Genomic DNA, 15,201 nt, shown 5'->3' on the forward strand with positions numbered 1-15,201 from the left:
TCCAAAGCTGAGTCTGACAAATATCAGTCTACATTCTGACAAAACACATAGGCCATTGACCATAATACTTTTATTTTTAAATTTGTGCTTCTTCTTTGGAACAGCACACAACTCTCTTTCCAATATAACAAATTAATTTGCAATCAGCGTACAGTGCTCCATTGCTCTGTCAAAGTACATGAGTGCCTTTGAGTGCAACACAAGATGCTAAATGTAGCCTTCATGGTCTGCACTCAGGAGTTGAGGAGAATTGTTGATTTTAGTGTTCCTTTCTTCAGGAACATTGCCAGATGCTTTACTAAACTTAACCTGATGACATTTACTGAAAATAGCTGAAGCGATAGTTTGAGTCAGTCAGAAGTGTCATTTTTAAACCACTGATTACTGTAAAATGTGCTCATTCTCCAGAATCCCAGTAGACAGTCCTCACTTATTTCACCTTGTGCTGTCATTTAGTCACTCAGATTCAGCTGCAACATAAACAAACTAATTTTAGATTTGTGATATTTGACCATGTGTCCAAGGACAGAAGTGACTTGACTTGGGGCCCCTTAGTCAGAGGCTTCTTGGGCACTGGCCCCATTGGCCCAGGTGATAATCCATGCTTAGTCATTTCTTTCTTCCCAGTAGGATGCGTCTAAAGGTGAGGTTGATACGAGGCAAGGAAATCTTTTTGCGAACAGGCAGGCTATGGTACCAAAAAGTGTTGGTCGGTGAGTTCATAAGGAGCAGGCTTCCGTGAGCAAGCTCCAGCTTCACGGGTTTGATCTGTCTGTGGCTCTGTTTTCCCCGAGCATCTCTGTGCCGGAAGATAAAGTCTCGTGGTGCTCCCAGAGAGACAGAAGCGATGGGACAGAGGGGGTCCAGCTCCTTCTCATCGTCACGATGCTCACCCATGTGATCCTGCCCATCTTTGTACCTGGTGGAGAGAAGAACACTTTCAGCAGGAAGATGAATCCCAAACTATGACCTCTACAAGTTGTATTCAGTAATTCCTCACCTGTTGACCAGAACAAAGTTAAATGTTTGCCCAGTTGTTTTTGTGACAGCATCCCGAATATATTCCAAGGTTGGAGTCCAGGGGCAGGCTAAACGTGTCACCCCAGAATAAGTGTAGGTGAGACCTGCATCTCCATATGTAGCCTGCTTTCTGGGTATATTGTGCACCTTTCCAAACAACTGGACCTTTGCTTCTTCACCTGGAACAAAAACAGCCACAATTGTTCAACTACACTGCAACTTCTGGTCATAACGTTACAGGAAAAAAGGTTGGATATTGTACCTGTTGAGTACACCACTTCCTCCTCCAGCTGTTTAAAAAGGTGGTGTGCTTCTTCTTTGGAGAACAGCAGAGCATAATCACAGTCTAGTCCCTCTGCCTCTATTTTCTGCCAGGGAACAGGATGAGAGAACTCACCTCCCTCATCCTCCTCCTTCTTGATCCTCTCATCACTCTCCAGTTTGATCTTCTTTCGTGGACTTTTTGCATCATTAATGCAGGAGCTTTTATTCACAAACTTTTCCATTGCAGTAATCTGTTGTCTGTGGAACTCTGAGGACCTTAAGTTTAGGATGTTTAAGACCTGGATGATGCAAAGAAGAATGAAACATTCTTACGGATTTTGAGATTAAATAAACGTAACAAAAGCATCTTCAATGTGGGTCTGCATTGAGTGGACTGATTTGTTATACCGCCTCAGAATTCTTACAATATTTTATTTTTTTAAGTTGAAATTTGTCATATTTTGTTAAATTCAAGACCTTTTAATAAAAGATAGGACTGCCACTAATACATAATAATTCATTATCAATTCATCTGTTAACCATTTCCCCGATTAATCAATGACTCTTTTTGTCTATAACATGTTAGAAAATAGTGATTACAATTTCTCTGAGCACAAGGTGACATATTAAAACCATAGACTGTATAAAACAGTTCAAAATGTTAATATATTCAATTTACTATCATATAAGAAAAGGAAAGCAGCACATGCTTACATTTAAGAACATGGAACCAAATAATTTGGGCCATTTTTGCTTGAAAAATTACTCAAATTATTTATCGATGATCAAAATAGTAGACGATTAATTTCTGTCGATTGACTAATCAATTAACCGAACTGTTTATTTTAGCAACAAAACTACTACAAAACAACAGCAAGGATTGTGACATCATGCCTTTATACAACAAAATATCACATAATAACGACCATAATATATATATATATATATATATATATATATATATATATATATATATATATATATATATATATATTATATATAAAACATAACAAAAAATAATTGATAAAACGTATATTTCTCTCAGGCGAATGCTCGGTGCTTAACCTACCACAAACTGTTTGTCTTGAACAGCGCTCAGCTCATTATCATAACTCTGTTTCGTCACTTTCTTTGGCGCGAAATACTCCAATTCCATTGAGTTCTTGTTGTCTGAGGAGCCCACCGCTGTTTTGCTTCCACATAAGCTAATAAGTGAAGTTATTAGTTTACGGCAGCTTATTACCGCCAAGGTGTTTTTCAACAAAATGATTGGACAAAAAACTATTCACTCGTTTTTTTCGCCTGTCTCGAAAAAGAGAATTTCTAAGGATATAAATGAAGCCGAGGAGGATGCCAAAGACCCGGTGAGCGAAGTTACTTCAGTTTGTCAGTTAACATTAGCCACATGTCTAGCTTGTAGTGTTAAAACACAACGTTATTAATATTTAAACATCACTTAGAGTGAATTTGTACTAGTATTTGAAACACTAAGGGATTTATCTTTTCCCACGACACGTTCAGCGTAACCCAAGCTGCGTTCACAAGTACCGCTGTGTTCTTGATTGTTTTTAAAATTCCTAATCACAGCTACCATAGCACGAGCATGTTTGTACTGCACTGTCGACGGTTTCTAAAGCTAGTCTCGCCTCCACCTGCACGCTTCTCACCTGCTTTGTATTTTGCTAAATACACTAAAATAACGCAGAAGAAGCTGAGGTCCTCGGTGGTGGAGCCAGAGGCTTCCAGCCTCCCTCTTGCTCCTCTGTCCCCGGAGCAGCTTGACAGGATAGCCCGCAACAAGAGAGCAGCGCTGGAGAAACTCCACTCTTCCGCTCAAACACCTCCAGGGTTTGGGAGAAGCTGGCGAGAGGGACTGTCGGGAGAATTTGGAAAGCCCTACTTTAAAAAAGTGAGAGAACAAGTCATCACACTGCACACGGTGTCTCTGTTGTTTTGACGACGCTGAAGTTGGCTGCCTATTCGCCGGTTAAGGGGAAATTTAAGGGAAACTTAAAGCTGAAGTTAGCTTCCGATTCAGCAGGGAAACATAACTTACATTGCTGAGTGACTGATCCTCCGTTTTTTGAACCTCTGACTGTATTGAAAGCGTGTGTCATTAAGGTAAATTATTAATTATGCCTAAAACACAGTTTTAGATTTGTGAAAGCTTTATTGTCTTTATGAGAATGCAATAAAGGGAGATTTCACAGTCTTTTCATATGTAGACCACATTAGACCAGGTCCAGATCCAAAACCACTACGCCGCCTATAGACTTGTCAAATCTGGACCAAATTATCCCAGAGAGGTTAAAGATTCTAAAAAACAAACAAAAAAACACACAGTTTCAGATTTGTGAAAGCATTATTTTATTTGTAAAAATGCAATAAAGGGGGATTTCCCTGTTCTTTTTCATATGTAGACCACATAAGACCAGGTCCAGATCCAAAACCACTATACCTAGACTTGTCAAATCTGGACTAAGTTATCCCAGAGAGGCTAATGATTCTTTAAAATACAGTTTCAGATTTGTGAAAGTTTTATGTTGTTTTGAACAGTTTGAATAACTTCATATCTCTACCACAGTTGATGGATTTTGTTTCTGAAGAGAGGAAACGCCACATTGTGTACCCACCTGCTGAACATGTTTTCACCTGGACTCAGATGTGTGACATCCAAGATGTAAGTTACACGGACACTTTCCCTGACATGTGACACTGTGTCTGATACCAAAGTATAAACCATTTAAAATAAAAAAATAAACCAGCAAACACATTTTATTTATGTAGAACTATTCAAAACTGAGATTGCAAAGTGCTTTACGGGAGTAAGAGAGGAATTTAAAGAGACTAAGAAGACACTATATAAAATAATGGTGCAATCTACAAACAAACTACAAAATATAGAGTTAAAACATCAAGAAGTGCATTTAAGAAGTTTTTTTTAAAGATTGGTACATATTTAGCTTAAGTTTGTTGTAAAGTTTGTGTAATTGTGCATGGGCACAATTACACAAACTTAATTGTATTGTCTTGTCTTGATTGAGTTGTAGAAAAGTGTGAGACATTCTTTCTTTTGTCACACTAAGGCAGTGTTAAATTGTGGCCTGCTTCATAGTTATTGTGACATAGGTTGACAAAGTTATTTTAACATCTACCATGTGCTAAACTGACAACCAGACACCTGCAAATCCCAGCAGGAGCTGAGGACGACACATGGAAAATTTGTGCAACTGAAATTTAGGGTCAGTGGTACAGAATTGTACCCTGGAAATCCAGAGTTCTCGCGAGAGCACATTTGAATTTGCTCAGCGAGTCACTCTGGCATTGAGTAATGATGCTCATTAACTATGCCCTTGTAGCCGAGCTGCACCAATCACATCGGTGTATCTGATATAGGCGGGCCAGAGGCGAGCTAAACAGATGACGACAGTTTAATCTACCAGTTAGCTCCGCTGGTAGCTAAGCTTATGGGGCACTGGATACGTCACCCTGTGTATTGTTGTGATTGGTTGTAGTGTTATCCAATTGCGTGCAGTGAGATTTTCAAATGCATGCTTGGTGCCGCCCCTCGAGTTGGGCCATTTTCATTACTCAATGCCAGACCCTTAATCTTTCGGATTGAGTCTGGATTTCCAGGCTAACAGAATTGTCTGCTGTGTGGGTAAAATGGAAGTTACGTGTATTATCTGTAATATCTCTTAGGTTGGCATTAGTTGTCACAGTTGCGTCACTGAAAGATCTGTCTTTAATTCCAGGTGAAAGTGGTGATTCTTGGCCAGGATCCTTATCATGGTCCTAACCAAGCCCATGGATTGTGCTTTAGTGTCAAAAGACCAGTGCCTCCTCCACCCAGGTTAAAACCTTTTCAGTATCTCTGCCTGTGAACAAGTCAGTTTTCTAACTTGACATCAGATAGTGTACTGTCCTTTGACATATTAATCACACCCTTGACCATTTTCGTTTCCAGTTTGGGGAACATGTACAAAGAGCTGGTGACGGACATTGAAGGCTTTCAGCACCCCGGACACGGAGATCTGACTGGATGGTCCAAACAAGGTATTTCTTTTTAAAGCAGTCTGTTGAACATAGTTGCACAACAACAGAGCTGTTGGTCATTAACAGACCTCTGCCGTCTTCTCCATCTTTGACCGTGCTCATCAGGTGTGTTGTTGCTCAACGCTGTGTTGACCGTCCGAGCGCACCAGGCCAACTCCCACAAAGACCAAGGCTGGGAGACCTTCACTGACGCTGTGGTGCACTGGCTCAGCAACAACCTGGAAGGCCTCGTCTTCATGCTGTGGGGATCATATGCTCAGAAGAAGGGAGCCGCTATAAACAGGGTGGGTCTGCACTGTTTTATACAGTCTATGATCTGCACTGTTGTTTTAAACCCAAGCTTTTTATTACGTTCATGCATCTAAGTTTATGTTCTCTCTTTTTGTAGAAACGCCACCACGTCCTGCAGGCTGTGCATCCTTCTCCCTTGTCTGCTCATAGAGGATTTTTTGGGTGCAGGCATTTCTCAAAGGCCAACGAGCTGCTAATTAAATCTGGAAAGTCTCCCGTAAACTGGAAGGCACTTTAAGTTGTTATTCATGTTTTCTAACATGTATGTTGGTTAACTACAGACCAAAACCCACCCATAAGCTTTACTTTCCTGTTTTAATTCTTTATAAAAAAAAGAGTTCATGTTGGCAGTTTAAACTGTTGTGTTTTGTGCTATACACTGAATTTTCCTAAATGCTTTTTCTCAACCAGTTGTTTCAACATTGTAAATATGTTTGTGTTGTTTTTTTTTTTTAAACTTTTTTATTGAAATGTTGGTTCTATTAAAGTGGTTCCAAAAAATGGATGTTGTATATTAATGTCTCTAAATTTGCTCAGTGTAGTCTGTGGTGGTTCTCTTGGTTTGCAGTTCAGTCTTACTTATTTAGTTAAAACTTCGAAGGGCCTTTTAATGAAACTTAAAGTAATAACTTGCTGACTGCGTGAGACCCCACAGCGACCTCGGTACAGTTAAATTGTCAGACGAGGACTCCATGAGGACACCAGAGATTGCAGAAGTTGACTCCATGCAGATTTATCTGAAGAAATTGCATGTTTACAACAAGTAAACCGAGCTGTCCGCAACTGATTACGGGCATAGTCAATTGAGCGTAGGTGAATGTTATCTGCATATGACTGTCTTTTTATACAGCACGAAGGTGTCAGTTGGACACACAGACACACAATTTAAGTGCAGGGTCCTCATAGTGAAAATGCTGGCTCACTGTCTCATCTAAGTGGTTATTAGTTCACTTTTCCGGTGTTTTCCCTGATATATCAAGTCAAAATGTTTGCCATGAGAAAGGCCTGATAGCAGTCTCAGTGTTTTGCCGTCAGAGGGGCCAGAATAAACAATAACAGAAATGCTAAGCCAAAAAATAAATAATATATGTGACCACACTTTCAGTACTCCGTCTTATTCTATTACTATTTTTTTTTTGTGCTGTTCGACATGTAAGCACTTTCAACTTTTCTCGGCACAGTTGTTTTTGCCATTGATGATTAAAATTTTTTTAAATGACGGCTGTTTTTGACGTCGACGTGAAGGCGTGGCTCCGCTGATGACATAAGGACGTGGGCAGGAAGAAGCTCCTTTTCTTTTCAACCATAGACAGTTTCCTCAACCCATTGTTTCAACCTCGCCCAGTTATTGCGGTAGATGCTAGATCGGATCCGCTAGACGCGGCGACGTCAAAGGACGTGCCTCGTGGCCCGATTTATTCTGCCTCTGATTGGCTTACCCTGGTACTCTTCCCTCAACCCTAACCAATCCCCACCCCTCATGCCTAAACCTAACCACGTTGACCAGTCTAGCGGATCCGATTGAGCATCTACCAGCTATTGCCCAGTTCTGCAGGCTAGTGGTTATGTGTGTACAGTTAAACAGCTGACAATGCCTGTGGAGAGCCTGCCAGTCCGGGATGTGTCCCTTCATTTCCGTTTACTACAGCAGTATCTGGTTCTTCTGAAGAAATATCCCATCCTAACTAAGTCTGTAACGAGGTCTGTAGCTTTGGTTAGTCACTGACTATTGGTCGTTTGTTGTGCATCTTGGTGCTTGTTTTGTGTCGTGTTTCTTCAGTTTGACAGTCAGAAATTAGACGTTCTTATTTACTGAAGGACTGACAAAGTCAAACCAAAGTTTATTAAGTTACTGTTTGCTAAATTGTTACCAATCTCGCCATTTGTTAGCAGTTGTTACTTGATTGCTCTACTTTGTTTGCACTGACCACACACTGCCCTTGGTGTCAGCACTCTGGCTTTAGCCAATCAGCATCTGCCTGGAAAACCTCCCCTAACAAGTTTATGGCACTGATTTTATTGTATTACCTTATTATGAATGTACCTGTTGCATATTGATAGAGTTGTGTTCATTGTGTGTTCTTGATACTTTCAGTGGCATCCTCACAGCTTTAGGAAATCTTCTGTCTCAGATTTTGGAGGCAAGAAAAAAGGCCAAGAATGGAGCCCAGGTCAATGAGATTGACACAGCAGCGACTGCACGCTATGCCATTTATGGGTGAGACTACAGAAACAAAATTGATGCTTGACGTACTTTTCATGGTTCATCTGTTACAAAAAAATGAATGTAATGGGGTTTTGCCTTGAACTCCCCTCTTATGTCTATATATTTAAAAAAAGATTCTGTAGTCACATTATTCCTGGTTGTCTATTTCAGGTTGTTTATTACAGGACCGTTGAGCCATTACTTTTACCAGCTGATGGAAGTGTGGATGCCCAGCACAGACCCGCTCTGTATAGTCAAACGTCTGCTACTGGATCGGCTTGTTTTTGCCCCTGGCTTTCTGCTCATTTTCTACTTTGTTATGAACATCCTGGAGGTAGGTCATCTCAGAAACTGTCCCTCCTAATCATCTCAATTAAGTGGCACTCCAGTGATTTGATATTGCACTGGCATAAAGTTGGGGGGATTGTAAGAGACAGATTTACAAAAAGAATATTAGAAATTGCTGCAGCAGAGGCCAAGATATGCTGATTTTCTTTAGCCCCTGGTATGGTTGAAGCTAAAAAAATGCAGGATCCTACACTTCCCATAAAGCAATTTGATAGATTCCTTCATTAGACCCTCTGTGCGTGGTAAATGCCCATTTCTTTCAAACTCAGTGTCTCAGTTTGTAACGCTAATAATAATAATTTGTTTTGGTATTTTACTGCCCGTTTACAGTTTTTCTCAATTGTTTGAGACACAGTGACCACAACCTGTGACTCATGTCCAAACCCGCTGAACCAATCCTGCTAAAATACAGACACATTTCCTGCTTTACACTCAGATTGCAGTTCCAAACAAAAAATAAATTCATAACACTACACACTATTCTTTACATTTGGCATGATCTTCTTAAATAAAATCTCTTGTGTTCACATGCAACGCACTGCCATTCAAAATGCTAAACTTACATTTCCTACTATCCACTCTGACTCCTCACATGGGCAAACACATGGTGCACAATTGTTCAAATAGAAATCAGAGCTTTAGCAAGAAAAGGGCCACAGGTGAGCGCTTCAGTTTAGGCAAACATAGGAGAGAGAGAGGCAAGAGGTGTGCGAGAACGAAAAAGAGGAAGGGCAAGACCAAGTTGAGCCATAATCTCTGATGAGATTCAGGCCACTTTGGTCTAACGCTGAGGGAGGCTGGGCAGAGTTCAAACATTTTTGTTTATATTACAGTATATGTGTGTGTTTTTTATTTGAGTATAAAAACAGACGTCTCCCGATAAGGCACCCATACTTATCCATTCAGTGTTATACATTGAGCACATCAGTGTTCAACTGGTTCTTAGAAATGTCTATTCGTATAATGGTGTGTGTGTGTGTGTGTGTGTGTGTGTGTGTGTGTGTGTGTGTGTGTGTGTGTAATTTGAACACAAAACGACATTTTGAGAGGACATAACATTGATTTGAAGGCAGAGTTTAATTTTGCAGATGTGTGGTGTTTTGCCTTTTGTGTGTGTGTAGACATCTGAGAATATGAGGTATGCTTTCAGAAAATGTGTGTAAACAATTGAAAATGTGTGTAAACAACTGTAAATATGATTTCCTGCCACATGCAATGTTTCAACCTGGATTTTTTACCCTAGTATTTAGTCTACTGTATTCATGTATTATATGCAGTTTAAGCACATGCAATAACAAAGGATGAATTAATGTAACTATATAATCATTCCAATCTATTGTCAGGCTAAAGGGTGGACAGACTTTGAAAAGAAGATGAGAGGAAGTTACTGGACTGCTTTAAAGATGAATTGGAAAGTGTGGACTCCCGTCCAGTTCATCAATATCAACTTTGTGCCTGTTCAGGTATGCATTTGACTGGCATCCTGTCATCGAACAAATGATGAGTCACACACTGACACTTACTGTAATGTTTTCCCCCCTCTCTTGTCTTTTTGCTTTCAGTTCCGAGTGCTGTTTGCCAACATGATCGCCTTATTTTGGTACGCCTACCTTGCATCTGTGAGGAAATGAGGCTTCCCTAGATTTCCTCACTGAAAACGAATCTGGAGTAAACTGTGGCTTTAACATTTGGCTGTTTACTGTACTCCTGTTTACCTGTTTCTAATCTCTACAATAATTCTCACAGTAGCTCTTGTGATTAACTCCAACCAAACCTGTACAATGAGTTTAAGCCATTATAACACGCTGCTATATTTTGGATACATGACTGTTTTTGTAATTACAGAACATAATAAATGTTGTTCATAATAAATATTTTTTTTTTACAGAGCACTGCCAAAATCTTGTAAGATGAAATAGTAAACCTCGAATTGTATGATTGAGACAGTCTCATTTAAATACTGGATAATTGTAAATTGTAAAACAATGCTAAAGTGTGCCTTTGTGGTTACTTGAGTGTGGTCTGTACAGGGTACAGCTCCACCCCTGAGCTCAGGAAATAGTAGCTACAGTACAGAAAATAGGCAAAAAGAGACATGCAAATTAACATTAACATTTCAATTTTATTTTATTTTTTATTTTTAACAGTGTCCAGTTAATATATTAAAATATGTCAAAATACAATTATAATACACTGTGTTGTGTGTGTAGGTTATATTTATGATCATTGAGATATGGCAGAATTACACTTGGAATGCATTGCTTTTTTCCAAATGAAAATACAAATAAATACGAAATATGGCATTTGAGGCTATATGATCTTGATTTAGATTAAATAAAGGAATGTCCAGAATATGAACTGTATAAAAGTGTCCTCAGCCTCCTCTTAAACGGAGATTCAGGTCGATGGTGCTCAGCGCTTCAACATTGTAGTCGGTAAGTCTGCCCTCGTTCATCTCTCTGCCTTGGTGAATGAGCCTCTGCTGGCTCACCGGAATCCCCTCTCTGCTCTGGACCTTGCTCCTGAAGTGGCTCACAGTCTCGTCGGGTTTGATGTCATATGTGCTCACCTTCCCCTTCTCGTTTCTGAGGAACACCTGGATGGTCGCCGGCTGGGTCACCAGCAGAGACACCCTGGCGCCAGATCGTAAGCCGTAGGAGCTCAGTGGCCTCGAGTCGTCGTTGAGATCAGTGTTCATGCCGTTCACAAACACCAGCTTCTGCGTTGCAGAGAGAAATCCTAATTTCTTCTGGATGAGTATTTTCAGAGACCCCACTGTGTCCTCAGGCTGCACCCTCAAGGTGTGGGAAGTCCCGTCCAGCATGCTGATGGTTATGTCCATGATCGAAGTGGGCTGAAAGATCATTCAACACATTAAAATAAGTCCACATAAACTCTTTTTAATGAAGTATCACGGTGCATTTCATTACAGCGTTGATAAAGAGACTTACATTGTGAGCACTTCAGCAAATTCCTCCGGAGAACTTGAGGTCTTCAGACGGTGACAGGAAAACAAACGATGATCAGGAGCAGCTGTGAGAGGTTTCAGCTTACCACTGTTTATATACAGTCTGCCTCAGCTGATCCACACCTCCCTTTACGACTTAACATTCGTTTTCCTTCTCTGCCTCAATAACTTTCGGTTTCTATTCTGCCAACATGACACCACTGTTTTGGGCGCAACAATGATTTGATCATTAATAACAGCCTTAAGGCCCATGTAGCCTACTGTAGTATTTAGTGGAGCAACAGCTGCTGGTTCAGTATGAATGAAGGAAACAAAAGAGGGGACTTTTCGATGGCCTGATTAAATGGTCAAATCAGCACTGTGTAGTTTAACAAGGAAAGGGAAAATCATTTCATCAGATGAAATGTGCCTGACAAACACGTTATGGTTATTTTTAGGCAACTTATAGCAAAAGTTTTTCTTTGAAAACAAAACAGAAATAAAAGATTACAATTTTTATTATCAAAGTTTAACAACACTAGAATGAAAACAGGATACATAAAGGGGAAGAAAGAGCTATGCCTAAACCTGTGCGCACAGTTTGCAAATCTGTGCCCTCAGTTTTGTGAACTGTTCCCTCAGATTCACAATCTATGTGCATAGTTTATAGATTTACACATGGCTCTCAGCTGAGGGGGGCTCCATATAATAATATAAATCACAGATCAAAACAATGGACAGCCATTGCACTGCCCTGATAACACAGGTTGCCAACACACTGCTCACTCACAATTTTAATAAAATGATACTGAAACTAAAACAAGATTTAACTATACTGCAGGTGTCAAAGGAAACTGAAAAACAACAAAATCTAAATGCATGACCAGCAGGTTTTTACTTTACACAACAACTTCCCAAATGAAAAATTAGTAATAAATATCATAACTCTGAATGTTTCAGCAAGGCGGCCCTCTCCTCCCTCTTTGGTAACGGAATGTTTCCTGTGGTAAGAAAATAAATATTAGTTAAGGATCCACACAGTTACAAACAAAACAGGATGAAACATATACACCATCATCTTTGAATTTAGATTGGATTCAACTTTTTCATTGCCGAGTTATGTGGAGTATAGACTACATAGTAATGGGAAGATATGAAAACGCTATGATATATATAGTATTAACAGTATGAACTGTGTGAAATAATTACACTAAGATATATACAGTATGAGCAGTATGAACATGAGGAGCAGTTGCCAAAATATAAAGTGCAGGAGTATAGACAGTAGGATGAATACACAGTGGCACTCATAAGTTTATGAACCCATGCTAAAGTTGACTAAAAAGAGTAATAAAAAAAATCATCTTTTGGAAATTGATCTTAATGCCTTAATTAAAAAAATAAGGAAAAATCCAACCTTTAAGGACATAAACTTTGTTTGTGAATGAATAATGTATTGTAAATAAATACATGTTCTTCCTTAAAATACAGGGGGCATAAGTAAGTACACCCCTATGTTAAATTCCCATAGAGGCAGGCAGGTTGTTTTTTTTAAAGATCAGTTCTTTCATGGATCCAGGATACTATGCATCCTGATAAAGTTCCCTTGGCCTTTGGAATTAAAATAGCCCCACATCATCACATACCCTTCACCATACCTAGAGATTGGCATGGTTTTATGTCGGTTAGCCTAATAGCTGGTTTGATTTGCATTGAGAGATGATTTTATGGAAAGTACCCCATGCCAATCTCTAGCCTACATAAGTGGCCTGATGTTTATACTTGTGCGCTGGTGTGTGCATCGAGCCGGCATGTGTGTGTGTGTGTGTGTGTGTGTGTGTGTGTGTGTGTGGGGAGTGTGTGATAGAGCGAGGGAGAAGTGAGGGAGTGACAGCGATTAGCTTCGGGGTGAGTACCGACTCTAGAGTCCTAGTGAGAGAAACAAAGTGTCTCCCCTGTGTTTTCTGACCAAGGTGGGAAATCTGTAGCAGGAAAAGTTAACCCTCTCCTTAATTTAATGTTGTTTTATGGAGGAGAACCAGGAAATGAGTCAGGGGAAATGCAACTCTACCAAGCAACGGCCGAGCGACGTGCGTCGCTGCGACGTATAGTTACATTTTTCGAGAGGTGCACGTCAGGCTACGGCGTAGAGTCCGGCGTAGACGCAGAGGGGTCTGTGGGGGTACGCCGTCGATTCTACGCACAACCATAAAACGGCCTTAAAGAAGGCACTAGGCATTATGCAGGATTTAGTCATCCTGCACACAATCTCTTTTTACCCCCAGGTAATAAGGCTATTGGATGATAGAACAACAGGAAGGAGGGCTGAGGTCTGAGCTTAGTTACTATGTTTACTGTGCTTGGATGTTTTTAAATGTTATTTATAATTGTTACTTATTGACTGGTGCTGAGAGAGTGCCAAGGCACATTGTATTTCATTGCTGTGGTACTCTGTACTAATATGCATATGACAATAAACTTTAACTGAACACAATTATTTCAAAATTAAATGTATTCAGGTTTTTTCTAACCTGGTGGTGCCACAAAATATTCTTCAGCTGTGTTTTTGGAGAGCTGAAGCAGTTCTTCAGCACAGTCCCCTTCCATCACTGCATCGTCTCTCAGGTTTAATGCCCTGGATGTGCATAGATAAAACATAACCACATTCATACAATAGGTTTCACAAGAATTAAAAATTGAGCTACAGTTGTTGCTCATTTGTTACGCTATGTGGTTATAACTGTGATGAAAAGGCCCACATGCAAATACGCGGTTTTACACAACAGTCTGTACCATACCTGTCCTCCAGAACTGAATCCATTGGTTCAACCCCTGACGTGTCAACAACATGAAGCTGATCTGCAAATCGTATAGCTTTCTCCAAACAGGCCAGTCCCTGTTTGGTGCGGAAATCAACCAAGGCCAGTCGCTCCAGTTTGTCCACCAGGTCAGTAGGAATATGGGCAGGCTGTAAAATCAATGGTCTGTTGCTTAGAAATGTATGTGACAGAACAGTTTTTGTTTCCTACAGCACTTAAGAATGTCTTTAACTATACAGCCTACACAGTCTGTAGACGGAATTTGGTACTAAAAGTACTGTCAGACTGTTGAAGCCTCATGTTAGATACACAGATAAACATCCGAATACATTTCTGTAAACAACGAGGACTGTGGATTTTGTCCCTCATAAATTACATGAAAAAGCATTAGGAAGTGATCTTTTCAATAGGTGGGAATGATTACAGCAAGCAAACCCTGTTTTAATGTACAGGCACCTATTGTTTAAGACAAGGCTTTCAACTAAATATCTAAAATCGAACATGAATTTCCAGCATTAGGCTATTAAACACATTACAAGTTGTATTATGTTCACATTCAACTAGTCATGAGGATATTTACCGGGGGAAGTTGGTCCTCTGGTACTAGTTCCCATGTTGCAACCTCTGGTACCTATTAGAGGAGACACCCAGGTAACAAGACTGACAAGTTAATGTGTACCTAATGTCCTGCATTGGCTACTGAATAGACCGTCTGCAATTCAAATAACAGTCTTATCATTGACCTTCAATTTACCTTGGAGTTATGTGGATGAGAGCTAAACAGACGCGTTACATTTGTGATGTGGCTCTGCAGGCAGCGGTTTCTTCTTCTGTGGAAGTTCTCCACGTTTGTTACAGAGTATCGAGTGATTTTCAGGCACGACACACCACGGCATGTGCGTTTAGCAGCGAGACTAAACACTGACATTTTAAGACACTTAGGTATCTCTGCCCGTAATGTATAAAAATGGTGTCACATTTTCTTAGTATTTAACAATTCACCAATCACCAGCAAGGTCAGTGCTAACTAGCATGCATAGCATGAACGAACGACTTGCCGTAGTTAGCCCAGGGGGACGAAGGGAACTTGAAGCGAGAGGCTTACTTCCACTTCCTTCCTTCTTCGCTTACAGCCCATGCAGACAACAGACTGGTTCGTTTTAGTTAAAATACAATGGTGGTGCCTTAAATGTGGAATAATACTGTTCTCTTCATCATTTAACCCTCCTTAGCAAAATCCCGTTAATAAC

The 15,201-nt window shown here is 40.2% G+C and overlaps 5 protein-coding genes across 9 annotated transcripts; 2 read left to right on the plus strand and 3 right to left on the minus strand.

Moving 5' to 3' along the window:
* Nucleotides 1-52: 52 nt before the first annotated feature.
* alkbh2 (alkB homolog 2, alpha-ketoglutarate dependent dioxygenase) lies at nt 53-3,062 on the minus strand. Its single transcript, XM_031308766.2, has 4 exons — nt 2,952-3,062; nt 1,283-1,583; nt 1,001-1,199; nt 53-919 (listed from the first exon to the last, which is right to left on the minus strand). Exons 2-4 carry the CDS (start codon nt 1,524-1,526, stop codon nt 610-612), a joined length of 753 nt encoding a protein of 250 aa, XP_031164626.1. The 5' UTR covers nt 1,527-1,583; nt 2,952-3,062; the 3' UTR covers nt 53-609.
* Nucleotides 2,387-6,332, plus strand: unga (uracil DNA glycosylase a). Of its 4 annotated transcripts, none has more exons than XM_035993228.1 (7): nt 2,387-2,648; nt 2,990-3,223; nt 3,821-3,964; nt 5,040-5,137; nt 5,252-5,340; nt 5,446-5,624; nt 5,729-6,332. In XM_035993228.1, exons 1-7 carry the CDS (start codon nt 2,550-2,552, stop codon nt 5,867-5,869), a joined length of 984 nt encoding a protein of 327 aa, XP_035849121.1. In that variant the 5' UTR covers nt 2,387-2,549; the 3' UTR covers nt 5,870-6,332. The 4 variants fall into 4 exon arrangements, with proteins under 4 accessions (XP_035849121.1, XP_031164625.1, XP_035849116.1 ...); XM_031308765.2 differs by having other exon boundaries at nt 2,990-3,193; nt 3,869-3,964; XM_035993223.1 differs by lacking the exon at nt 2,387-2,648 and having other exon boundaries at nt 2,669-3,223.
* Nucleotides 6,333-6,960: 628 nt separating this feature from the next.
* pxmp2 (peroxisomal membrane protein 2) lies at nt 6,961-10,268 on the plus strand. Its single transcript, XM_031308767.2, has 5 exons — nt 6,961-7,332; nt 7,727-7,849; nt 8,009-8,171; nt 9,529-9,648; nt 9,748-10,268. Exons 1-5 carry the CDS (start codon nt 7,223-7,225, stop codon nt 9,814-9,816), a joined length of 585 nt encoding a protein of 194 aa, XP_031164627.1. The 5' UTR covers nt 6,961-7,222; the 3' UTR covers nt 9,817-10,268.
* Nucleotides 10,269-10,414: 146 nt separating this feature from the next.
* isg15 (ISG15 ubiquitin like modifier) lies at nt 10,415-11,274 on the minus strand. The gene is made up of 2 exons (XM_031308770.1): nt 11,137-11,274; nt 10,415-11,039 (listed from the first exon to the last, which is right to left on the minus strand). Exon 2 carries the CDS (start codon nt 11,025-11,027, stop codon nt 10,560-10,562), a length of 468 nt encoding a protein of 155 aa, XP_031164630.1. The 5' UTR covers nt 11,028-11,039; nt 11,137-11,274; the 3' UTR covers nt 10,415-10,559.
* Nucleotides 11,275-11,634: 360 nt separating this feature from the next.
* Nucleotides 11,635-15,142, minus strand: gatc (glutamyl-tRNA amidotransferase subunit C). Of its 2 annotated transcripts, XM_035993243.1 has the most exons (6): nt 14,968-15,142; nt 14,706-14,932; nt 14,532-14,582; nt 13,931-14,100; nt 13,664-13,767; nt 11,635-12,133 (listed from the first exon to the last, which is right to left on the minus strand). In XM_035993243.1, the coding sequence occupies exons 2-6, from the start codon at nt 14,877-14,879 to the stop codon at nt 12,072-12,074; spliced, it is 561 nt and encodes a 186-aa protein (XP_035849136.1). In that variant the 5' UTR covers nt 14,880-14,932; nt 14,968-15,142; the 3' UTR covers nt 11,635-12,071. The 2 variants fall into 2 exon arrangements, with proteins under 2 accessions (XP_035849136.1, XP_031164628.1); XM_031308768.2 differs by having other exon boundaries at nt 14,706-15,039.
* Nucleotides 15,143-15,201: the final 59 nt, after the last annotated feature.

The sequence above is a fragment of the Sander lucioperca genome, chromosome 2 (assembly GCF_008315115.2).
Source record: "Sander lucioperca isolate FBNREF2018 chromosome 2, SLUC_FBN_1.2, whole genome shotgun sequence".
NCBI lineage: Eukaryota > Metazoa > Chordata > Actinopteri > Perciformes > Percidae > Sander > Sander lucioperca.

Bases quoted from the DNA above. Each gene is read 5' to 3' on its own strand.
- alkbh2 (XM_031308766.2), bottom strand. From the start codon at position 1,526: ATGGAAAAGTTTGTGAATAAAAGCTCCTGCATTAATGATGCAAAAAGT. The intron at 1,200-1,282 runs GTACAATATCCA...TTTTTGTTCCAG, and splicing joins GGAAGTGGTGTACTCAACAG to GTGAAGAAGCAAAGGTCCAG. The intron at 920-1,000 runs GTGAGGAATTAC...TCTCTCCACCAG, and splicing joins AACTTTGTTCTGGTCAACAG to GTACAAAGATGGGCAGGATC.
- unga (XM_035993223.1), top strand. From the start codon at position 2,888: ATGTTTGTACTGCACTGTCGACGGTTTCTAAAGCTAGTCTCGCCTCCA. The intron at 3,965-5,039 runs GTAAGTTACACG...CTTTAATTCCAG, and splicing joins AGATGTGTGACATCCAAGAT to GTGAAAGTGGTGATTCTTGG. The intron at 5,138-5,251 runs GTTAAAACCTTT...TTTCGTTTCCAG, and splicing joins CCAGTGCCTCCTCCACCCAG to TTTGGGGAACATGTACAAAG.
- pxmp2 (XM_031308767.2), top strand. From the start codon at position 7,223: ATGCCTGTGGAGAGCCTGCCAGTCCGGGATGTGTCCCTTCATTTCCGT. The intron at 7,333-7,726 runs GTCTGTAGCTTT...TGATACTTTCAG, and splicing joins CTAACTAAGTCTGTAACGAG to TGGCATCCTCACAGCTTTAG. The intron at 8,172-9,528 runs GTAGGTCATCTC...ATCTATTGTCAG, and splicing joins TTGTTATGAACATCCTGGAG to GCTAAAGGGTGGACAGACTT.
- isg15 (XM_031308770.1), bottom strand. From the start codon at position 11,027: ATGGACATAACCATCAGCATGCTGGACGGGACTTCCCACACCTTGAGG.
- gatc (XM_035993243.1), bottom strand. From the start codon at position 14,879: ATGTCAGTGTTTAGTCTCGCTGCTAAACGCACATGCCGTGGTGTGTCG. The intron at 14,101-14,531 runs GTAAATATCCTC...TTGATTTTACAG, and splicing joins CAGAGGACCAACTTCCCCCG to CCTGCCCATATTCCTACTGA. The intron at 13,768-13,930 runs GTATGGTACAGA...ATGCACATCCAG, and splicing joins GATTCAGTTCTGGAGGACAG to GGCATTAAACCTGAGAGACG.